The 24,954-nt window shown below is 45.7% G+C and overlaps 1 protein-coding gene across 4 annotated transcripts in view; it reads right to left on the bottom strand.

Moving 5' to 3' along the window:
* Nucleotides 1–24,954, bottom strand: part of LOC129824104 (rho GTPase-activating protein 21-like) — a 114,279-nt gene that overhangs the window by 44,605 nt on the left and 44,720 nt on the right. For 2 of the 4 annotated variants that reach the window (XM_055883441.1, XM_055883442.1), the window contains exons 5-8: nucleotides 17,140–17,232; nucleotides 15,335–15,413; nucleotides 15,180–15,234; nucleotides 6,179–7,847 (exon numbers count right to left, since the gene is read on the bottom strand). In XM_055883441.1, the coding sequence (XP_055739416.1) occupies nucleotides 6,179–7,847; nucleotides 15,180–15,234; nucleotides 15,335–15,413; nucleotides 17,140–17,232 (1,896 nt within the window). Of the gene's footprint in view, nucleotides 1–6,178; nucleotides 7,848–8,954; nucleotides 9,164–9,888; nucleotides 10,854–15,179; nucleotides 15,235–15,334; nucleotides 15,414–17,139; nucleotides 17,233–24,954 lie in introns of those variants that run through there. The other 2 variants (XM_055883444.1, XM_055883443.1) reach the window with 2 other exon arrangements.

The raw sequence follows: 24,954 nt of genomic DNA, 5'->3' as shown, positions 1-24,954 counted from the left end.
AATAAAGTCCAAAACAATAGACCTACATACAGTCTTATCATGACTGGCACACACAGGCCTCACACTGCATTTGCACAGGCAGCCCAATTCTGATCTTTTCCCACAAATTGGTCTTTTGACCAATCAGATCTGCAAACGATCTGATGTGATTGGTCAAAAGACCAAATAGTGTAAAAAAAGATCAGTATTGGGCTGCCTGTGTAAACACAGCCTCAGTAAAACAACAAGCCCTGGCATTAAGCATGACAGAGTTGATTTACAGTAAAAATCATGGCTGTATCTTATTTAAGAAACACTATTGCTAAATCTAGGGTAGAGGCTCAAGGCTACAACTGTTCCATTCCATCCAAATTGTACTGCTCACTAAAGGCATTGGTAAAACAATATTCTTAAGGCTACAACTGTTCCATCCCAAAATGCCTCATGTGTAAAGCTCAAATTAGATCATTAAAAAAAAACAGTGGAAGTTACCCCCTTATACCACACACTGGACAGTGTAGTCTCTTCTCATACGGGTTTGGCTCTAGGACAAAACTCTAGCTAACTTCTGTCCCATGGGCCATACTAAAAATGTACATGCTCAATCTCTGCTACTTCGCTGTGCCCCAATTCCATAGAACACACATCTGCAGAACGCATCTATGGGGATGATTCCGACCAGAGTTAAGCGTGCGTAAATGGAACGTGCAGTGAGCCCCAAAAGTATTGGGCCAGTGACAAAATGTTTTGTTTTGAGTCTACTCCATCACTATACAATTACTATGAGGTTAAAGTGAAGACTGTCAGCTTTAATTTGAGGGTATTTTCATCCATATCAGGTGAACCATTTAGAATTTACAGCACTTTGTGCATAGTCCCCCCCCCCCATTTTAGTGGACCAAAAGTATCGGGACAGATTCACTTACATGTGTATTAAAGTCGTAAAAAGTCTAGTATTTGGTCCCATATTCCTAGCAAGCAATGACTACATTAAGTTACAGATGCCCAAATATCATACCCACCCCCCACAAAATGAGAAGCTCATGTTATTGTAATGGTGAGAGGTTAGCATGTCTTGGGGGTCTGATATTTGTGCATCTGTAACTTTCTCAATCAACATTATTCACAATTCATTCAGGATTATCTGTAATCCCGGTAGCATCCACATTGACATAGTGTTTAGAAACATATTCTATTCTTATTTACAATACAAGTGACCAAAATGACACTATACATTATTTATCATTCATTTCTATTGGGCACAAAATCATCTGAAACACAACCAAAACAAACAGCAAATGCATCCAACAAATTTATAGTCACACAAGACTTAATGTCATTGCATACAATGAATATGGGACCAAATACTTAAATTAACTACTTTATTATACATAAGTAAATTTGTCCCAATAGTTTTGGTCCCCTAAAAAGAATATGTACAAAAAGTGTTGTGATTTCTAAACGATTTACACGATATGGATGAAAATACCCTCAAACTAAAGCTGACAGCCTACCCTTTAACCTCATAGTTATTGTATAATTTAAAATCCAAAGTGCTGGAGTACAGAGCGAAAACAACAAATATATCATTGTCCCTTTTGGAGCTCACTGTAATTCCCTTCTTATGTACTTTTCTCTCTATGCGTATTCTGACCTTGAAATTAAGCATGAGAATAGCATGCTATTCACCCACTATTCGGTCGGGATCTACGAAATGAAGGTGTGGCGGAGGTGTCTACATGTACGCTGTATTCTACGCTGTATTCTGACCTTGACTTAATTCCTTCATAATGCAACCACCTTTACGCGTGAGGAAACCATACATTTTTTTTGTGTAAGATGGCACCGACAGATATGGCAGCTCTGCTTCAAGCCCCTAAGCAACTTCGTAGTATTTCGTTTTTATATAATGCTGTTCATTGACCATAGTACTCTCCAAGCTCATCATTAAACTCAGGGCCCTGGGTCTGAACCCCGCCCTGTGCAACTGGGTCCTGGACTTCCTGACGGGCCGCCCCCAAGTGGTGAAGGTAGGAAACAACACCACTTTGCTGACCCTCAACACAGGGGCCCCACAAGGGTGCGTCCTCAGCCCCCTCTACTCCTCTGTTCACCCATGACTGGGTGGCCAAGCATGCCTCCAACTCAATCATCAAGTTTGAAGACGACAACAGTAGTAAGCCTGATTACCAACAATGACGAGACAGCCTACAGGGAGGAGATGAGGGCCCTGGGAGAGTGGTGCCAGGAAAATAATCTCTCAACGTCAACAAAAGGAGCTGATTGTGGACTTCTGGAAACAGCAGAGGGAGCACAACCCTATCCACATCGACGGTACCGCAGTGGAGAAGGTGGAAATCTTCAAGTTCCTTAGCGTACACATCACTGACGATCTGAAATGGTCCACCTACACAGACAGTGTGGTGAAGAAGACGCAACAGCGCCTCTTCAACCTCAGGAGGCTGAAGAAATTTAGCTTGGCTCCTAAGACCCACAAACCTTTACAGATGCACAATTAAGAGCATCCTGTTGGGCTGTATCACTGCCTGGTACGGCAACTGCACCGCATCACCGGAGGCAAACTACCTCCCCTCCAGGACACCTACAACACCCGATGTCACAGTATGGCAAAAAAGATCATCAAGGACATCAACCACTTGAGCCATGGCATGTTCACCCCGCTATCATCCAGAAGGCGAGGTCAGTACAGGTACATCACAAATAGAACTGAAAGATTGAAAAAATGCTTCTATCTCAATGTAATCAGACTGTTAAATAGGCGTCACTAGCCGGCTTCCAGACGGTTATGCAACCCTGCACCTTAGAGGCTGCTTCCCTATATACATAGACTTGGAATCGCAGGCCACTTTAATAATGGAACACTAGTCAACTGAATAATGTTTAAAAAATGTTAACATACTGCTTTACTCACATTCGTGAACTCATCCAAAAAAGAAGCGTCCCCTTTTCAGAACCCTGTCTTTCAAAGATGAATCGTAAAAATCCAAATAACTTCACAGATCTTCATTGTAAAGGGTTTAAACACTGTTTCATATGCTTGTTCAATGAACCATAAACAATTAATGAACATGCACCTGTGGAATGGTCGTTAAGGCACTAACAGCTTACAGACGATAGGCAATTAAGGTCACAGTTATGAATACTGTCCTAAGTTGAGACGCCTTTCTACTGACTCTGAAAAACACCAAAAGAAAGATGCCCAGGGTCCCTGCTCATCTGTGTGAACGTGCCTTAGGCATGCTGCAAGGAGGCATGAGGACTGCAGATGTGGCCAGGGCAATAAATTGCAATGTCCGTACTGTGAGACGTCTAAGACAGCACTACAGGGAGACAGGATGGACAGCTGATCGTCCTCACAGTGGCAAACCACGTGTAACAATATCTGCACAGGATCAGTACATCCGAACATCACACCTGCGGGACAGGTACAGGATGGCAACAACAATTGCACTTTTCACTAAGTGGATGAAATTTAGAGAGCCGAGCAGAGCTCTAAGCTGACCTTTTTTACAAGGAGTACATGTGCGCCTAAGTTGAAAAATGTAGGTGCACAAGGAAATTTAGGAGCACAATTAAAAATATTTGGAGGTATTAAAGCTAGGTCCCTTCTTTTCAATGCGCTCTGGTGTTCCTAAATAAACATTCGTACAGCAAAATATTTAGGCACATATGCGAGTAAAATGGTCGCACTGTAAAGCCCTGCCAAGCTCTAGGATTCCGTAGGGCTGAAACTGCTGAGTTGATGTATGTAGTTTAGAATGTTTTAATTCTATACCCAGGCCTTTCATCTTTTTATTTTACAATTTGCATCATGTTAAATATTAGCCACTATCGGGAGCCACCGTCATTAATATCTACATACATGTATAACTCACTTTTCTTCAAATTGTAGTTTACATTTTGCAACATTCCATTCACCTTTCTTTCCTCTGTCACGTCTATGTAGTTGTTCCTGAGGGTTGCTAGCATTAGTGGATCAGATTAGACTAACGTTGTGCAATAATTTGGGACATGTAGCCTATTTGAATCATTATGGAACTCAGACCACACGTAGCAGGTTAAACCTGGAGCCTGGCGCATGGTTCACGACGACGGAACCGTTGTCATACAGCTCCATGATTAGTGAGGATCAGGGGAGATTTATAGGACCATTGTTCAAATCTTATTTTTAAAAATGTTCCACCTTCCAATATTTCGTGGCTTGAACATGACAAATTTCAGGATGAATGAATCCAATCTGTTGGTCAGCAAGTGGGAGGTTTTTCAGCGGTTGAATTAAAGCTGCAATATGTAACTTTTCACAGAAATGTGTGTTATAGATCTGTCATTCTCATCGAAAGCAAGTCTACGAAGCGGTAGATCTATTCTATGCTTACCGTTCTTACCTTAGGTGTTTTCCTCTTTACTTTCGGTTTTGTGCTTCAAACAGCTCAAAATACATGATTTCTGGTTATGGAAAATATATTTCACAGCGATTTAGATGGTACAATGATTCTCTATACTATACTAACTTGCTTGTTTTGTCACAAAGAAATTAGGCGAACTATTCGAATTTTAGCAACCAGGCAGAGGAAATGCATCCTTAAATGTATTCAGCGCACGTAAGGGAACCACGCCTGCAAAGCCCGTTACGCACCTGCACAAGATAAGTCTGAATACCAACTCCTGAGAAGTGCATAGGAAAGACTTGCGTAAGAAAGGGGTACACAAGTCGGAATCAGGCCTAATATTCTTCAGTGTCCTTCCAGAACACTAAGTGGATCAGCCAACAGGAGCGTTCTACCTTCCTGATCAAAATGGCCCAGTAAAATATGTTTACGTAATTTTAGTTATGGTACATCCTGACCCAACTCTTCAATTAGGTAATAATAAATCCATGTCCTGGTTGTCCACATGATTGAAGAAAATAACTTGACTGATTCCTAAAACAAAATAACATGCATATTGCAGGTTGTGAGCTCGGTGGAAGGATAGGATGATCAGAAAAGGCTACATTTTTATCCGACTGTCCCTTTAAGGAAATGAAGTCTACTTCAGCTGTTTGTGCTGAGAGAAAAGCTTTTTCAGCAAAATGGAGATAAAAGGAAAATGCACAAACATGAAAAGTAATCCTTTTACTCTGACTTTAGTGGGAGTGACATTTAGAGAGCACTTCTTACGGGGGAAACATGTTCCTATCACCATCAACATCATGGTTGACCATTATTCTACTCATAGGGATGGGGAACAGATACTTTTGGGGAAGATGAAATCCCGTGAAAAGCCTGAGTTCACACACACCCCAAAAAGAGTGTTTAACCCATAATTGTTGGGAGCATATTTAGAGTGGACTTTAAAATGATTATTACAGAAGATGACATCCAACAAACTAATGGAGTAGTGTAATCTCTCACTCTCCCACATACCGTCCCACTCTAGTGCAGCTAAACTAAGCCAAACCCCCAGTGACACTCCTGCCTGCCACCAAAGCTCCTTAACATACTACTGTACATCCAGCCAGGGATATTGATTTGGTGGTAAACATCATGGATGTAATGAAAAACACTATAAAACCATGTTGCTAAATCTCACGATTTTCAGATTGCAAAAAGATGCTCTAGTCTGCTAATCTAGACTAGAACGACATCCCCTTCCATGTTCCTTTCCCTCCCAATCTGTACATCGGGACCTACCCAGCAAACCGGGAACATTCCCAGAACATTAGCTAAGATTCCCATTAAGTTATAGTTAGTGTTTTACCTAACTTTAGAATGAGAACATAAAAATAAATTCAAATATTTCAAGAAATGTTTTAAATGAAATATCCATGGAATGTTCTCCTAACATTCACTAAAATGTTGTGCACAACATCTGTAACAGCCACCACATGAGATTCCCCAAAACAAGCATGGCACTTGCAATGCCAGGATAGTGGGTTCGATTCCCAGGATCACCCATACGTAAAATGTACGCACGCTTGAAATTTGTGAGCGCAACGTTATGGGACAGTTCTTGCAACATCAGGCATATATAATGTTGTGCACGAGAACATTTGCCACAACCTAACGAATGTTCTGGGAACTTTCACACAACCATGGCACCTCATTCCCTATACAAATGTTGAAGTACAGTAGTGTACCAAATAGAGAATGGGAAGCAATTTGGGATGCAACCGTGAAGTTAGTGCTCTGCTTCTTACCGATGAAGGGGATGGAGTCGAGGGACTCGTCCAGGTTGGAGGAGCAGGTCTGGTGCTTTTCCTGCTTCTCGCTCAGCCGCCGCATGTGCATCTCCCGCCGTGCATCGTTGGGCAGCCAGCACACCGCACCCGCTGCCGGTTCCGAGCCGTCGTCCTCGTTCACCGCCAGGATGTAGGAAGGGTGGCGTAGGGGACTGGGATTCTTCCCCGACCCAGGAGGCTTCTCCCTGAGCACCACGCCCGACTCAGAGGCTGAGGGGCCACGCCCGTTCACTTGGGGCTCTGGGCGAGGGTGCTGGCAAGAGGTTTTGAAAATCCCAGGCCTCTGCGGTCTCTGATGGGGAGTCGAGAGGGAAGAGGACCTATGGCCAACCACCGCTGCCACCGGTCTCCATGGCACCTCCCCTGGTGGCTGCATGGTCTCTGCCGGTCCCCTACTCTGGCTCACATGGTTCACACCTTTGACACCAGCTCTTTCATCAGTGTTGGATTGCTCCAAGCTGAGATTCTTCCCCAGATGAGAGGGTCTGTCTTGGGGCATGTTAGGGGCACTGTGAGGCTGGTGCTGCTCTGGTCCATTAGTGTGGAGGGCAGGGTTAGACATTGGCCCCACCCGGAGACTGTCCCTACCGTATCCTGCAGGAGGTCGATGATGGGCAGCCTGTTTGGAGAGGCTCTGCCTGCTTGGACATGTACCCTGGTCCACCCTGCAACCGTAGCCCCGTCTGTCCACCATGGGACGGCCCAGATCGGCAGGGTCCACATAGTCAGAGGAGCGGGCCCGGGCCTTGTGGGTAAACTCATCCTGGGACACGCTACGAGGGGGCCAGTTCCTGGGGTGGACCCCCCGCTCGGCCACACTCATACGGTCCTGGGAAGAGCTGCGAGGGGGCATGTGGTGGAAAGGGGGCGGGGGTCCGTGGTAGGCGCGGTCGTGGGAGGTGCTCCTGCGTCGGAGGCCCTTGGGGTCGGGCCCCCAACCCCCTCGGGGGATGTAGTGGGAGGAGTTGAAGGTGTTCTGACTGGCGGCTCGCAGGCTGTCTAGTCTCTCCTGGATGGTACGGCTGCCGTATGCATGGATACCCTTGTTGTCGATGTACTCCCTGTACGTCTGGTACGTCCGCCAGTCGATGTTTTGGTGAGAGCCGGGGTTGGGGGAGTTTGAGTTGGGTGGGTAGTGGGGTGGTGGGGCGCCATAATTGAGGCGGCTCGCACCAGAGGGGTAGATGTCTGTTTTCCGTGGCAGGGGGTAGTGGGACACAGACCCAGGTCGCCCTCTGATGATGCCAGGGTCAGAGGGCCCTACCAGGCCGTACTCTACTCTATGAGCTGGTCCCATACGGCCCAGTTCTGGAGGAACTACCACAGTCCTCACGCTGTTGTTGCGCATGCATGCCACAGTCTGGGATTTGGAGTACGGGTGTGCAGGAGGAGGAGGGGACGGGGGCACGGGGATCTCTATGCGGTACCCCAGGTCGGGTGGTGATGCCGCCACAGGCCCCCGGCATGCTCCCTGTACCCCCACCAGAGAGGGGGTCTCTGTAACCTGGGCCATCCCCGGGGGCTTACAGTCTACTCTGGGGTAACATATGGGGGGCGGTTCGGGGATGTGACGGGCAATTCCACTGTAGGCACTACGGCCTCGGAGGTACGCATCCTGGGAGTAGGCCTGGAGCGAGAAAGAAGAGAGAAAAGGGTGAGATACAACAACGGTGTCCTCTGGTTTCAATTCACTCCCTACCCATTCCCCTTGGCCCTACCCATTCCCCTTGGCCCTACCCATTCCCCTTGGCCCTACCCATTCCCCTTGGCCCTACCCATTCCCCTTGGCCCTACCCATTCCCCTTGGCCCTACCCATTCCCCTTGGCCCTACCCATTCCCCTTGGCCCTACCCATTCCCCTTGGCCCTACCCATTCCCCTTGGCCCTACCCATTCCCCTTGGCCCTACCCATTCCCCTTGGCCCTACCCATTCCCCTTGGCCCTACCCCTTTAATGTTTGCAGATTTGTAAACTACTCCACAATGTTTATATCTAGACTTGATCCTTCAGATCTGAAAACATCTCAGAGTTAGGGCAAATGGGAAGGAAGCAAAATAGGATGAGCACGTGTGTCATATTCAACATTGCATCTAAGGGATGGTAAAGAACTGTGGTGTGAATGTTGAATAATGCTAGGTGCCGTGTGTGTGGTTAGGAAAGGCAGGCAGACAGGGAGCAGCATGTGTGAGAGTGTGGAGGCGTGTAGCAAGTCAGGAGAGTCACAAGCATTCATCTGCTCGCTCCATATTTAGATAGCTCGTTCTCTGGGTACTGTTCACTACACAACGAGAGCATGCTGTTCTGCCGCACTGTGCACACACCCACATAGAAGACTGGAAAAACATTCCAAGGTGGATTTAAGCAATGAACACTTGTGGGTTAAAGTAATGAACACCTGTATTGTACATACACAGGGTGGAAACGCAGCAAAAAAGCATGACACCCACTGTCAAAATAATTGGCAAAACGGTCTTGAGCAAATTATCCAATAATTTTTTCAAGGAACTTGATTTCTACTAATTTCTGTTATTATGTCAGATCAAACAGAAACAGTCCTATTCTGTCCAACCCTACTGAGTAGCCAGCCAGCGGGAAGAGCTAGTCAGGTGATCTGTGATTGAATGGAGTGGACAAGAAGCAACAGATGTGTTGGAAGAAAGAAGGAAAGAGAGACTGGCATGCAAGACCTAACAGTGACACACAGGGAGGTAGCCTATCTGTTTGGTTTACCCACCTTCTGGCTGACAGCACTGGCACTGTTAGAGCGAGGTCTGAGACTTACAGAAAAAGAGGGGGGCAGAGGAAGCCCAGCACCTACAACGGTCCTCGCCACACTAAATCTAACCTCCGTTCTCATATTCCCAGACAGCTTAACGTTAGCTCAACACTCCAGCGGCACACCAGCAGACGACGATCACACATGCATAGATTCCATAGTGGTTGATTCCATACGGCTGGCTGAGCAGCCTTCGTCCATTTGTCAAACGCCATTCCATATGCATTTCCTGTTTGCCTTGCAACTAGCAAGCACACAAAAATAACACGTCACAATTGGTTGGACTTTAAACCCAACCTGGTGTCGTATTACGGTTCTTACGTAAAGCTATGCAAGCTTTTACTGTATCTACAATCAGTTCTATAAACGCTCGCCCCTCCCTTCAACAATAGCTAGAGCACTAGTGGAAAGTTCAGGGGCCAAGGCCTTTATCACTGGCTTCGTCTGAAATGGCACTCTATTCCCTATGTATTGCACCCCTTTTGACCAAAGCCATGGCACCCTATTTCCTATATAGTGATCTACTTTTGACCAAAACTCCTGCACTATATAGGGAATAGGGTGCCATTAAGGACGTAGGCAGGAATAGATGGCTTGCAGGATCAGAAAGGGGCGAGGCTCCAAGGTGCCAGCTCTGTCTGCTGCCTCATCTAACAGGTACTGCGGGCATGGTGAATCACTGCCTACCCGCCCGTAGCTAAGGGCTACATAGCAACAATTAGCCTACTAACATGGCAATCGAATGAATGACACTGCTAGCTAGCAAAGCATCTATGTAAGAACAGTACATTACATCAAAACGAAAACACGCATGACAAAGACAAAAGGAGACGGGGAAACACAACATCAACATGCAGAGTGATTGTTATCCTCCCTGCTGTTGCTCGCTTACCAGATCAGTGGTCTCCAGTGAAAAAGGCTGCCGTTACAGCAGCAGAGAAAGCGAGAGCAGTGAGAGGCGGCAACGATGGGAGAGAAGAAGAATAGGGAAAAGGCTAGCAAGCAGAGAAAATAACACGCATCATAAAAAAGAAGAGAGAACAGATCGCCACTGGAGAAAGAAGTGTTCGTCTGGAACGCCGACGCCAGGGCTCGAGTCGAAGCGCAAATCCATCATAGCGGCGGCATCGAGAGAAAGAGGAAAAAGGAGCCCACGTCGGCAGTGGCAGGACTGTCACATTAGCGATGCCACCTGCGTGAGCCAGTCTGTCCTGGGCGAGGTGTAGGGGTCAGGAGAAGAGGAAGCCTGCTGCCTTCCACAGCTCTGGGAGTTCTCCATCTCTCTGTTGCTCCCTCCATCTGACTGTAGCAGCCAGGTTACACCACTCAATGACTGAACTGCTGCCTCCACTCTCTGTCCCTGCCTCACTCTCGCTCCCTTTGGTATTGCTCACATGACAGGAGCGGTTGCTGTACTATACATTCAGTTCAGATGCTACTGCTGCCCCTCCCCTTCTGCTCCCTCTCTCTTGCTCTCCCTCCCTCTCCTCCTCGAAGCAGCATCAACCTGTTCACAACACAGAGGCAGTCAGCTGACTACAGCTGGTTTGATGATATATTGCTTCAGGACCTCCCTCATTCCTTCCCCGGCTCCCTCACTTAGAGACGCTCTCTCATGCTAAGCCAATGATGTTACTGCTGTCGACATGTAACGCTGTATGTAACTTGTTTCCAGGCAGCCTGTGTGTGTATGAGGGTCTCTCCTTCAGGCTATAATGTCAGTCACCCAGTGAGCCACGGTGCTAATCTTCCAGCTCCGGCTGACAGCCCCCGTCTTGACGGCTACACCAGGAGCTCCTTACGCTACCTGCTCGGCTAGCCCTTCCATACGCTCAGGTAGCCAAGCACCGTGGACCGGTGTCCGCTAGCTAGCGCAACAGATGTGCAACACAGTTAAGGAAAGGGGAGGAGGGAGGGAGGGAGAAGAGAAGCGGGGGATGGGAAGAGGGCTGAGCCGATGGGAATGGAGAAAAGGAAAGAGGAGGGTAGCGGCGGAGAGGAAGCAAAGGGAATAGGGAGGTTTACAAGCTCTGCTTTTTTAGGATGACGCATACCAGCTTGAAGGCATCAGGCACTGAAGCGTTAACAGGCTTCCTGTGAAACATCTTAACAGGCCAGTTCCCCCATTGTATGAACCAACACCCCCCCACTGTGTGAGTACTACTCGTTCTGTTACTTGTACACATTATGTTCATTACACAGAGAACTGAGTTTACCTTCCTACTGAACCTCAGCAGAGTGCATAGCAAGCACCTCTAGTTGCCAGTAGCCAGTGCGCATGAAAAGTTAATGATGAGAGTGGAGGCACAAGCAGGCTACTTTCTTAGAGGCAATGTAATTTAGGCTTCCTTCAACTGCATTCAAATCACAGATACACAGGGAGGGAGACATGTAAGGCGGCAGGAAGCCTAGTGGTTGGAGCGTTGGGCCAGTAACCGTAGGTTGCTAGATCGAATCCCCGAGCTGACATGCTAATAATCTGTCGTTCTGCCCCTGAACAAGGCAGTTAAACCCACTGTTCCTAGGCCGTCATTGTAAATTAGAATTTGTTCTAAACTGACTTGCCTAGTTAAATAAAAGGTTAAATAAAAAAATAAAAAATAAAAGGCAAGACTAGTCTGCACCGCAGGAACAGCTAGAGAGAGATGGAGAGAGAGAGAGGGGGGAAGGAAGGTGAAGATGAGAGAATGTCCATGAGACTGGCTGCCAAGAGCACAAAACTCATTACAACTCCCACAATGCCACTAGGTGGCTTAATTTCATTTCCTACAGTCAGTGCATCAGAAAAATTTGATAATGCACATTTGCTAACCGAGTCAGCTCTTCATAATAACCTGAAAGGCCCCTGGCATCACCTGATCTCCATTTGACATCAGCCTATTTCTGCCTGCCCCCTGTGCTAAATTAAATTAAAATGGCAGCACAACGCAAGCTGAACCTCACAGCCTCTCTGCTCAGCCCTGGTGGCACAAAGATCAAGCTCAACTATTTATATCTGACACAGATTTTTCGCTCAATGCCCCCATGGCCAATAACTTTGTAATCTCTCTCAAGCTAATCTGTGCTACGAGAGACAGGGAGTGGCCACAGCCTTTGGTAAGGTAAACATTCCAACACAAGCCGGTGTTAATAGGCTCAGCATTTAGATAATAGAGGTGGATTCATTGAGCTGATGGGCATTTTGTGCTACAGTTGACAATAGGCTAGGTGTGACCGGGCAACTAGGGTGGCACCTGTGTTAACACAGCCAGTCTTTCTCAACAGGACTGTACAGAGATGGATTGCATGAACATGAACTGGCACCACCTTAATTATTGCGTGTGGAGTTCAGAGTTAGTAAGAGAACTCATCTTTACATTTGTCCAATATACACTGAACAAAAATATAAATTAAACATGTAAAGTGCTGGTCCCATGTTTCATGATCTGAAATAATAGATAGCAGAAATGTTCCATACGTACAAAAAGCTTTTCTCAATTTTTTTTGCACACGTTTACATTCCTGTTAGTGAGCATTTCTCCTATACCAAGATAATCAGCGATGAGACAAGATCAAAAATTGGGTAGAAAAAGGTGTATTTAAAAAATAAAAATAAAACAGCCTGATCATTACACAGGTGCACCTTGTGCTGACAATAGAAGGCCACTAAAATGTGCAGTTTTGTCACATAACACAATGCCACAGATGCCTGAAGTTGAAGGTGCGTGCAATTGGCATGCTGACCGCAGGAATACCCACAAGAGCTGTTGCCAGAGAATTGAATGTTCAGTCGCTCTACCATAATCTGCCTCCAACATCGTTTTAAAGAGAATTTGGCAGTACGTCGGCATCAAAACTGAAGACCACGTGTATGGCGTCATGTGGGCGAGAACAGAGTGCCCCATGGTGGCGGTGGGGTTATGGTATGAGCAAGCATAAGCTACGGACAACGAACACAAATGCATTTTATCGATGGCAATTTGAATGCACAAACATACTGTGACAAGATCGAGGCCCATTTTTTAAAGGTACCTGTGATCAACAGATGCATATCTGTATTCCCAGTCATGTCAATTCCATAGATTAGGGCCTAATAAATGTATTTCAATTGACTGATTTCCTCATAAGAACTGTAACTCAGTAAAAATCAATAAAATTGTTGCATGTTTATTTCTGTTCAGTGTAAGTTTAGGAGTAAACATTTGCTTAACATGCAACTTATTATGTGACATGGACTCACTGTGTGCAATAAGTGTTTACATAATTCTTTAATGACTAACCCATCACTGTACCCCACACATACAGATAACTGTAACGGTCCTTCAGTCGAGCAGTCAACTTCAACCACAAAAGAACAATAATGTTTTCCAATGCCTCGCAAAGTCGGCTACATATTGGTAGATCAGTAAAAAAAAAAAATGTTTTAAAGCAGACATTGAATATCCATCTGAGCATCCACCAGACAAGTGTGGCATATCAAGAGGCTGATTAAACAGCATGATCAGTACACAGGTACACCTTGTGCTGGGGACAATTACAGGCCACTCTAAAATGCGCAGTTGTCACAACACAATGCCAAAGATGTTTTGAGGGAGCCTGCAATTGGCATGCAGGAATGTTTACCAGAGCTGATGCCAGAGAATGGAATGTTAATTTCTCTGCTATAAGCCGCTTTCAACGTCATTTTAGAGAATTTGGCAGTACGTCCAACCGGCCTCACAACCACAGACCAGATGTAACCACTCCAGCCCAGGACCTCCACATCCGGCTTCTTCACCTGCGGGATCGTCTGAGACCAGCCACCCGGACAGCTGATGAAACTGTGGGTTTGCTTTAGAATTTCTGCACAAACTGTCAGAAAATGTCTCAGAGAAGCTCATCTGCATGCTCGTCGTCTTCCCATGACTGCAGTTTGGTGGTGTAATTGACTTCAGTCGGCAAATGCTCACCTTCAATGGCCACTGGCATGCTGGAGAAGTGTGCCCATCATGGAAGAATCCGTTTCAACTGTACCGGGCAGACGTCAGACAGCATGTATGGCGTCTTGTGGGCAAGCGGTTTGCTGATATCAACGTTGTGAACAGAGTGGACCATGACAGTGGTGGGGTTATGGTATGGGCAGGCATAAGCTATGGACAATGAACACAATTGTATTTTATCAATGGAAATGTTAATGCACAGAGATACTGTGATTAGATCCTGAGGCCCATTTTCGTTCCATTCATCCGATGTGATGCATCTGTTGCTCAAACTAGACTCTCTAATGTACTCATCCTCTTGCTCAGTTGTGCACCGGGGCCCCCTCACTCTTTCTATTTTGGTTAGGGCCAGTTTGCGCTGTTCTGTGAAGGGAGTAGTCTTGACTGTTGGCATGGGGAAGAGTTTAATATTAGTAGGTCTGAGGCAAGATAATCAGATGTTTCTAACTTATTGAGGGGAGAAATGATTTAGGATGTAAGTGGCTGGGTACTGGCCTAAATGCATGCATAAACTACAGCATGCTACAGACTGGGCCTTGGTTGCTTCCTGCCGGTGTCCCGGTCTCTCGCCCACTATGTTCTTATGCAACAGAGCGCCGCATCAGACATGCTCGTGACAGGCAGGCCCCAGGTTGGCTCCTTCACAGCTAGGCTTGGGCGGTATCCAGATTGTCATACCTTCATACCGAACTTGTACCATACTGGGATAATCGGTAATACCGGCACTAAACACAAGTGGCGCTGTTTTCAAACCCCACTAACCCTTTGTAATCCGAACATTAGCAACGCTACAAGTGTGCGAGCGTGTGCGCACATATGTGCTTTGACGTGGTGTGTTTGTTTATTATGTGTGTGAGTGAGTGTGTTTATTTATGACTTTGTTGTTTGCATTTCTCAAAGTGACCCTTCCAGTTCCCAGAATGAGGCCAGCCCTGCAGCAGAGAAGAAGTAGCAGCACTTGGAGAGGACAGGGTGTGGTGGCCTGGTTAGGAGGCCCAGATAGAGCACTCTGAAGGGAGAGGGTTTCACCCTCCCCTCTGGAGCAGTACTGCGGTCCCCACACACACACACCCTTCACAGAGAAACTAGAGCAGCTTTCTAAGCCTTGATCACATAAATAGCGACTAAGTTGATGTAGAAGTAGAAATAAGGTCTACTTCTGTTTTACAGTGGGCAAATATAGGAAGAGATTAAATCAATGGAGTAATGATCTTTAAAAACTAACCAGCTGCAGTATGTCTTCATCTCTTGGCATCACACAGAGTTCAAGAAAGGCATCACTGTAAAATAACAGATAAAGTCAAACATTGTAAACTTCAACAGACCAGCATGAAATCAGTCACTGACAACAATGGGAAATATTCATATTTGAGTGCTCACCTGTTTTGGATCAAGGCTATGACCTGAGAGTACGTTTTCCCAATGATACTTGCTTCATTTACCTTTACTATCCGGTCTCCTGTTGACAATAAGAAAGAGTTTGAAGATGTGATATGTAACTTTTTGGGCGACGCGACCAAATTCACATAGAAAAGTGAGTTATAGATCTGTCACTCATTGTAAGCAAGTCTAAGAAGCGGTAGATCTGTTCTGTGCTCTAGTTCTATGCTTCCCATTCTGAAGTTTAGTTTTTGCATCTTTTACTTTTGGGTTTGTCTTTTGGGTTTTCAAACAGCTGAAAACACAATATTTTTGGTTTAATGAAAATATACTATTTCACAATGGTTTAGATGGTACAATGATTCTCTACACATTCCATTGTTTGTTTTCTCATAAACTTAAATTAGGTGAACTATTTGAATTTTAGCAATCAGGAAATGACGGAGCGATTTCTGCATATTGCACCATTAATGTTAGACTGGTAGCTAATACGTGAAATGGTGTTAATAGCAGGTATATGTGTGTGTGTGTGTGTGTGTGTGTGTGTGTGTGTGTGTGTGTGTGTGTGTGTGTGTGTGTGTGTGTGTGTGTGTGTGTGTGTGTGTGTGTGTGTGTGTGTGCGCGCGTCTCCGTTTTAAACCCCATTGGAGGAGAAGGTCAGAGGGGAGGGACCTCTGGCTTTCTTATCCAATGGTTTTTGAGAAGGAGACAAAGAGAGAGGACGGGAGGAGTACGTAATTGAGATCTTCCCTATGTGTCTTTGAAGAGATGAACCTGTGCTGGTAGGTAGAGGAAAGTAGCTAGGCCCCCAGTAAGAGGCAGCTTCCCTGCTAGGCTGGCAGTCAGAATAGCAGAGGAAACAGCTTTGATCAGTCACCTGATATGTGTTTACAGTAACTGAGTGCCTGAGGCAGCTGAGCTCTGTGCCTCTACTAACCCTCCACAAAGAGGAAACACAGAAAACTACACCCAGTATATATTCAGGTGAAAACAAAACATTATGTACAGCCCTATATACACAGTGTATAAAACATACGGAACACCTTCCTAATATTGAGTTGCACCCGTTTTGCCCTCAGAACAGTCTCAATTCTTCAGGGCATGGACCACAAGGTGTCCAAAGCGTTCCAGAAGTATGCTGACCCATGTTGACTCCAATGCATCCTACAGTTGTGTCAAGTTGGCTGGATGTCCTTTGGGTGGTGGACCATTCGTGATACGCACGGGAAACTGTTGAACGTTAAAAACCCAGCAGCATTGCAGTTCTTGACATTCAAACCAGTGCGCCTGGCACCTACTACCATACCCCATTCAAAGGCACTTACATCTTTTGTCTTTCCCATTCCCCCTCTGAATGGCCCCACATACACAATCCATGTCTCAATTGTCTCAAGGCTTAAACATAATCCTTTAACCCGTCTCCTCCCCTTCATCTACACTGATTGAAGTGGATTTAACAGGTGACATCAGTAGGGGAATCACAGCTTTCACCTGGATTCACCTGGTCAGTCTGTGTCATGGAAGGAGCAGGTGTTCTTTATGTTTTCTACACTCAATGTATATTATTGCCATTTAGCTGAGGCTTTTATCCAACAGTATAATGTCCAATGTGTCATTAGTTCTATTATCATAACGAATACAGTAAGGTTTAGGATAAGGTGCAGCATGGTCATAACTCCAATATGATATAATACTTTGTATGATGCCGCGTGTCCATACATACACACATACATACACACACATACACACACACACACAGCCAAGTAGAGCTCCCGTCTGTTACTTTTGGAGATGTGTTCAGTTACCTGTGCAGAGTCCAGCGCCGTCGGCAGGACCACCCACCTTCACTTGCTTCACAAAGATGGTGTCCATTGGCTCCATCCTGTGCCGTTGTCTCCCTGACAACAAATACAAAGTGTCATCATCAACGCCTTCTTCTGGAGGTCACCCGGTAGTCACATACTGTCTCTGCTCATAACAGTCAATCAATTCATGCTACATATAGTATTTGCCCACTCAAAATAATTTATATTTTCTTCATTAGTCCACTGTCGACGGTCCCAAAATGTTAGTTGATAGTTTGAGTAGATTCTATATTTTAGTACTATAGGATATCATAAAGCAGGGTTCTTTGACCCTGTTCCTAGAGAGCAGCTTAGTTAGTTTCCCTTTAGAATGGCACATTGCTGACCTCAGATTACCTTAGCAGACCTACAATACCCTATACTAAGAGCAGAGAACACAGGCAAGACTGCTCCACCTACAACTCTCAGTTCAACACGACCCAGACTGGGACGCACTCTGAATGTGAAGCAGCCAGGACAACAGGACAATGGCTACCAGACACAACCATAAATTGTTTCGAAGACATTTCCTGATGAGCGCGCCAGAGAGAAAGAGCACTCGAGAGAGAGAGAGAGAGAGAGAGAGAGAGAGAGAAAGAGCACTCGAGAGAGAGAGAGAGAGAGAGAAAGAGCACTCGAGAGAGAGAGAGAGAAAGAGCACGAGAGAGAGAGAGAGAGAGAGAGAGAGAGAGAGAGAGAGAGAGAAAGAGCACTCGAGAGAGAGAGAGAGAGAAAGAGCACTCGAGAGAGAGAGAGAGAGAGAGAGAAAGAGCACGAGAGAGAGAGAGAGAGAGAAAGAGCACTCGAGAGAGAGAGAGAGAGAGAGAGAGAGAGAAAGAGCACGAGAGAGAGAGAGAGAGAGAGAGAGAGAGAGAGAGAGAGAGAGCACTCGAGAGAGAGAGAGAGAGAGAGAGAGAAAGAGCACTCGAGAGAGAGAGAGAGAGAGAGAAAGAGCACTCGAGAGAGAGAGAGAGAGAGAAAGAGAAAGAGCACTCGAGAGAGAGAGAGAGAGAGAGAGAGAGCACTCGAGAGAGAGAGAGAGACAGGAGTATGGAGAGTACACAGAGAGAGAGAGAGAGACAAGAGTATGGAGAGTACACACAGAGAGAGAGAGACAGGAGTATGGAGAGTACACACAGAGAGAGAGACAGGAGTATGGAGAGTACAGAGAGAGAGAGAGACATGAGTATGGAGAGTACAGAGAGAGAGAGAGAGAGAGACATGAGTATGTAGAGAACACAGAGAGAGAGAGAGACAGGAGTATAGAGAGTACAGAGAGAGAGAGAGAGAGACAGGAGTATGGAGAGTACACAGAGAGAGAGACAGGAGTATGGAGAGTACACAGAGAGAGAGAGAGAGCAAGACAGGAGTATGGAGAGTACAGAGAGAGAGAGAGACAGGAGTATGGAGAGTACACAGAGAGAGAGAGAGAGAGAGAGAGAGGAGTATGGAGAGCACACTGAGAGAGAGAGACAGGAGTATGGAGAACACAGAGAGAGAGAGAGACAGGAGTATGGAGAGTACAGAGAGAGAGAGAGAGAGAGAGAGAGACAGGAGTATGGAGAGTACACAGAGAGAGAGACAGGAGTATGGAGAGACAGCGAGAGAGAGAGAGAAGTCATGCAGAGGAACAGCTCCTGACTTGTTATAACTTTTTGGTTGTTAAGAGCGAGATTGACACGATTCAATTAGCAAAAATGTATAGGTAATCAAATTGTACAACTGAAGATCAACACAGGAGGAAAAGATTGAGAGAGAGTGAGTTAAAAGACCAATCTTTATCGTGGTAGCTAGCCAAATTCAAATCGGTCAGTTAGCTTAACGTCTTGCTCTAACTGTTTACTGGTGGTAACCATAGCAACATGGCCACTGAGGCAGCGCTAGCAGCGACAGAAACTGAGAGACTTTCCCCGCTTTTTTTTGAATACCCAGCAGAAATCAAATCAGAGAAAGGAAGAATCAATTTTAAACACAGAATTCTGAGGGAGAACCCAGAAACTTTGTTTGCCGACTGCTCACAAAACAGGACTGTTACAAACCTGTTATTTTACACAGACCACACTACTGCCTGGCATGCAGCTGTAACCAGGCATTTCAGCTATACCACGAAGAAAGGCATCTGCAAGGGAAGGCAAATCCACATTTTTGAGGACAGCGATAAGGACCAGGAAAACAGGTTTCTGACGGTAAATATGTATCAGAACGGCACTGTCATGGTCCAGGGCAGTGAGGCTGCACTCAGCTCTGTTGTGCAGGACTTCCCCACCCTAACGAAGATAGCGGAAAGCAACAAAGAAAAGGACAGCACCCCGACCTCTCCCCTCACCTCAGGCACCCCAACAGCAGGACCATCCTCCCCCCTGCCTGCCTACAACCACCAGAGCCAAGACCACACCACCATCAGCCTGTTGAGAGACAGGCTGGCTGTGATAGAGGTATGGGTTACTGAGCTGAAGGAGCAGCCCCTCAGCTACACCACCACCAGCCCAGACACAGAGCTTCTACAGGACCAGATCAACCAGTGCAGGACCCAGCTGAAGAACTCTGTCCAGGAGCTGAGAGAGAGCCTTACCACAGCTCTTGAGGAGGTAAAGGCCACCATGAGGAGAGAGCTGGTGCAGGTAAAGGAGGAGATGGCAAAGGAGTTGTCTGGCATCAAGAGGGTGCTGCAGCACAGAGAGCAGACTGTAGAGACTCCTAGAGAGAAGCTGCAGCCCCCCACCACCCCTAACAACCCCACCACCCCTAACACCCCCACTGACCCACCTTTACCCACAACCCCCCCCCATACCGACAACACTTTACCCACACCCCCAGTCAACAAGAAGGCTCACATGGAAACACCTACTACAGAGAGAAGCTCTCTGGCCCCCCCTGACACACCCCCACACGCCCCTCCATGTACACAGGCCCTGTGTACTCCAGCCCCAGACCGTAAACGCAATAATCTGGTAAAACCCGCTGAGGTGGCCATCCTCATTGACTCAAATGGGAAATTCCTCCAAGAAGATAAACTCTTCCCACAACACAAGGTGCGCAAAATATGTTGCCCAAAAACACAGGATGCACTCCACATCCTGTCCCAGCCTGACTTTGGCACACCAGGCCACATTATTATTCACACCGGCACCAACAACCTGCGAGAGGAGCAGGAGAGAGTAGGCAGCCTGGTCAACAGAATAGCAGAGAGGGCCTCTGAGCGGTTCCCCAACTCCCACATCACCATCTCCACTCTGCTGCCCCGCAAAGACTTTCATCCCCATACCATTCAGAAAGTCAACGCTGACATCACCAGAGGGTGTGGCCTACTCCCGAACGTACACGTTGCTCACCACCCAACAATCACCCCAGAGCATCTGCACGACCACTCCCATCTGAGGAAACAGACATTAGGGATGTTTACCAAGTCTCTAAAGGACGTGGCACTTGGTAGACAAACACCTCATGCCGTATTGGACAGAGGACCACCCAGAGACCCCTACCAGACCACTGCACCAACAAGGAGCCCCAGGCCCCTTCAACGCCACACCAGACCCAGCGCACCCCACAGGCCCCACCCACCACCAGACCATCACCACTTCCATCGGCTTAGCCAGACCGGACCGGGCCCAGCCTACTACCCCGCATCAGACCACCACCCCTACCAGACCAGAGAGGAAGCCCCACGGCCCAGACCTGGTCCCCCTCCACTCCACAGGGCCCAACAGCAGGACCAGCGCAGCTACGCAGAGGTCGTCAGAGGACAGGAGAACCTTGTAGGATTAAGTGAGATTAAACAGCTCCTCCAATACATCTGCACTAAACACACACACACACACACACACACACACACACACACACACACACACACCACACACACACACACACACACACACACACACACCTATTGTACTCAAATGTACTTGTTCAATGAATAGGAATGTTTATATATATAACAGAAAGAATGTTAGCTGTTATCCTGTTTATCTCGCTCTTAACAACTTAATAGTTAGTAGTCACAGTATTTCTGACTGCTATTCTTTCTTTTGTAACATGAAATCGCTATCAGTTAGCATGTGGAACATTCAGGGCCTAAACTCATCAACCTTTGGACTGAAGAGTTTAGCACTGGAGTTCAACAAAAACCTTAAAGATGTTGATGTCATCATTCTGCAGGAGACATGGTGTAAGGCTGACATTGTCACTCACTGTCCCACAGGTTACAGAGAGGTAATTGTACCGTCACAGAAACACAGCTCTGTCAATAGAGGCAGAGACTCTGGAGGACTGATCATTTGGTACAAATCCGAACTACAACATCTAATTGACCCCCTCAAAATTGGCAAATATCACATTTGGTTAAAACTGAAAAAAGAACTTGTACTGACAGAAAAAGATGTGTTCCTTTGCGCAATTTATATCCCCCCCTCAGAATCCCCATATTACTCAGAGGAGATCTTCCCCACCCTTGAGGAAGAGACGTGCCATTTCCAGGCCCAGGGAAATGTGCTCATCTGTGGGGACACAAATGCGCGCACAGGAACACTACCTGATCTAACGAGCACACGAGGGGACAGCTTTATTACAGGCCATACTGTTTCTAACTGCCTTAATCTCCCCCATAGAAACAACAGTGACAGCACCGTCAACAAAAACGGAAGGGATCTTTTGCAGCTCTGTAGAAGCCTGGGTCTGTACTTTGTCAATGGTAGGTTACGGGGGGACTCTTTGGGGAGATTCACCTACTGCTCACCTCTTGGCCACAGTACAGTAGACTATATGATCACAGACATTGACCCTTTCTCTCTCAGCTCATTCACTGTCAAGCCACTAACACCTCTGTCTGATCACAGCCAAATTACATTGTTCCTCAAAAGAACAGACATGGAAACAACCACACATTCACAGCCCAGTAAGCTGTACAACATCAGAAATTCATACAGATGGGCCCAAAACAGCACAGAAGAATACCAGAAAGCAACCTGGAACCAAAATATCGAAACACTCTTAGATAACTTTCTGGATACCACATTCACTCACAGTAAAGAAGGCATCAATCTAGCAGTACAAAACATCAACTATATATTCAGGCAAACGGCAAAAGAAGCACAATTGAAATTGATAAAAAACAAAACAAAAAAGATCACAGATGACAACTGGTTTGATGCAGATTGTAAAATTATAAGAAAAAAAATTAGAACACTATCCAACCAAAAGCACAGAGACCCAAATAATGGTGAATTACGCCTTCATTACTGTGAGACTTTAAAACTCTATAAACGTACACTCAGAACCAAAAAAGCCCAGTACAACAGAAAGCAGCTGATGCTAATTGAGGAGTCCATAAACACAAACAACTTCTGGCAAAATTGGAAAAAATTAAAGAAATCTAAACAAGAGGAATTAGCGATACAAAATGGTGACATATGGACAACCCATTTTAAAACACTCTACAACACCGTTCAAATTGACACAAACGCAGAACAACGCCAAATTCATGAGAAGTTGAATGGATTAGAAAAAGCTATAAAGGACAACCAAAATCCACTGGACTCCCCAATTACTGACCAGGAGCTCTATAAGAAACTTCAGGCTCTCAAATTTAAAAAGGCATGCGGACCTGATGGCATCCTAAATGAGATGCTCAAACTCACTAGTGCAAAATTTCAATTGGCCATATTAAAACTGTTTAATTTGATCCTGAGTGTAGGTTATTTCCCTGACATCTGGAATCAAGGACTCATAACCCCAATCTTTAAAAACGGAGACAAATTTGACCCTAACAATTACAGAGGCATTTGTGTGAACAGTAACCTGGGGAAGGTTTTCTGTAGTATTATAAATGTAAGAGTTCTAAACTTCCTTAATAAGCACAATGTCTTGAGTAAAAGCCAAATTGGATTTATACCAAAACATCGCACGACCGATCATATTTACACCCTACACACCCTGATAGGTAAACATGTCCACCAAAATAATACCAAAATATACGCTTGCTTTATCGACTTCCAAAAAGCATTTGATTCTATTTGGCACACAGGACTGTTCTACAAAGTTATTGAAAGTGGTGTAGGGGGTAAAACATATGACATAATTAAATCAATGTATACTGGCAATACGTGCAGCATTAAAATTGGCAAGAAAAGAACAGAATTCTTTAACCAGGGGCGGGGCCTTCGTCAGGGTTGTAATCTGAGCCCTGCACTCTTCAATATTTACATCAACGAATTGGCCACTATTCTAGATAAATCCTCAGCCCCTGGTGTTAGTCTCCATAATTCAGAGGTTAAATGCCTACTCTTCGCAGATGACCTATGCCTGTTGTCACCCACAGCACATGGCCTACAGCAGAGCCTGGATCTGCTAGAGCAGTACTGCCAGACCTGGGCCCTGGCAGTAAACCCCAAAAAGACTAAAATAATGATTTTCCAGAGAAGATCCAGATCTCAGGGAATTAGACCAAAGTTCTCAATTGGTACAAAATATATAGAGTACTGCACACACTACAATTACTTAGGTTTAAAAATAAGCTCAACTGGACACCTTAATGAGGCAGTGAATGAACTGAGAGAGAAAGCACGCAGGGCATTCTACGCAATTAAAAAGCAAATTCAAATTGAAATACCTATTAAAATTTGGCTAAAACTAATTGAATATGTCATTGAACCAATTGCACTTTATGGCAGCGAGGTGTGGGGTCCACTTGCAAAACAAGATTTCATCAAATGGGACAAACATCCCATTGAAACCCTGCATGCAGAGTTCTGTAAGATTCTCCTACATGTCCAGAGGAAAACTACAAACAATGCATGCAGGGCAGAATTAGGCAAATATCCACTAATAATAAAAACTCAAAAAAGAGCAATTAAGTTTTGGAAACATCTAAAATACAGTGACCCCCTCTCATATCACTACCAAGCCCTGCAATACCAAGAGCTGAGCAAAGAAAAGAGTCCCCTCATCCAGCTGGTCCTGGGGCTGAGTTCACAAACCTGTTCTACTAACACACTGAAGCCTCAGGACCAGAACATCCAATCAATCAGAATAAACCAAATTACAACACAGTCAAAACAAAACTACATTGCTTATTGGGAAACACAAGCACAAGCACAGAGCAAAATGCAGTGCTATCTGGCCCTAAATCGACAGTACACCGTGGCTAACTATTTGACTATGGTTACTGATCAAAACCTTAGAAAAACCTTGACAAAGTACAGGCTCAGTGAGCACAGCCTTGCCATTGAGAAGGGTAGACACAGGAAAACCTGGCTCCCTGTAGAGGAAAGGCTGTGCAACCACTGCACAACAGCAGAACCTGAGACGGAGCTGCATTTCCTGACAAAATGTCCAAAATATAAAACAATTAGAGAGTGTCATTTCCCCAAATTTGAAACTCTTATTCAAGGTTTCAAAGACCTCTCTGATGAGGATAGGCTACCCGTCCTGTTGGGGGAGGACGCAGAGAGCTGTGGGTTGGCAGCGCACTACATTGCTGCCTGCCATAAGTTGAGGGACAGTGTCTGACAGACCAATCAACCTGCACATGTACTCTACTGTATGTTTATTGTTATTGTTGAATGTATGGTTATTTTGACACTTAGTTATTGTTGTTACTGTTGTCCCGTTGACCATTTTGATTCTCATTTTTATATTGTAAATAAGCTTTGGCAATATGTACATTGTTACGTCATGCCAATAAAGCAAATTGAATTGGATTGAATTGAGAGAGAGAGAGGAGTATGGAGAGCACACAGAGAGAGAGAGACAGGAGTATGGAGAACACACAGAGAGAGACAG

The sequence above is a fragment of the Salvelinus fontinalis genome, chromosome 26 (assembly GCF_029448725.1).
Source record: "Salvelinus fontinalis isolate EN_2023a chromosome 26, ASM2944872v1, whole genome shotgun sequence".
In the NCBI taxonomy this organism is placed as follows: domain Eukaryota; kingdom Metazoa; phylum Chordata; class Actinopteri; order Salmoniformes; family Salmonidae; genus Salvelinus; species Salvelinus fontinalis.
Note: the sequence above shows the minus strand (reverse complement) of the source record. Positions and strands in the feature narration are given on the sequence as shown.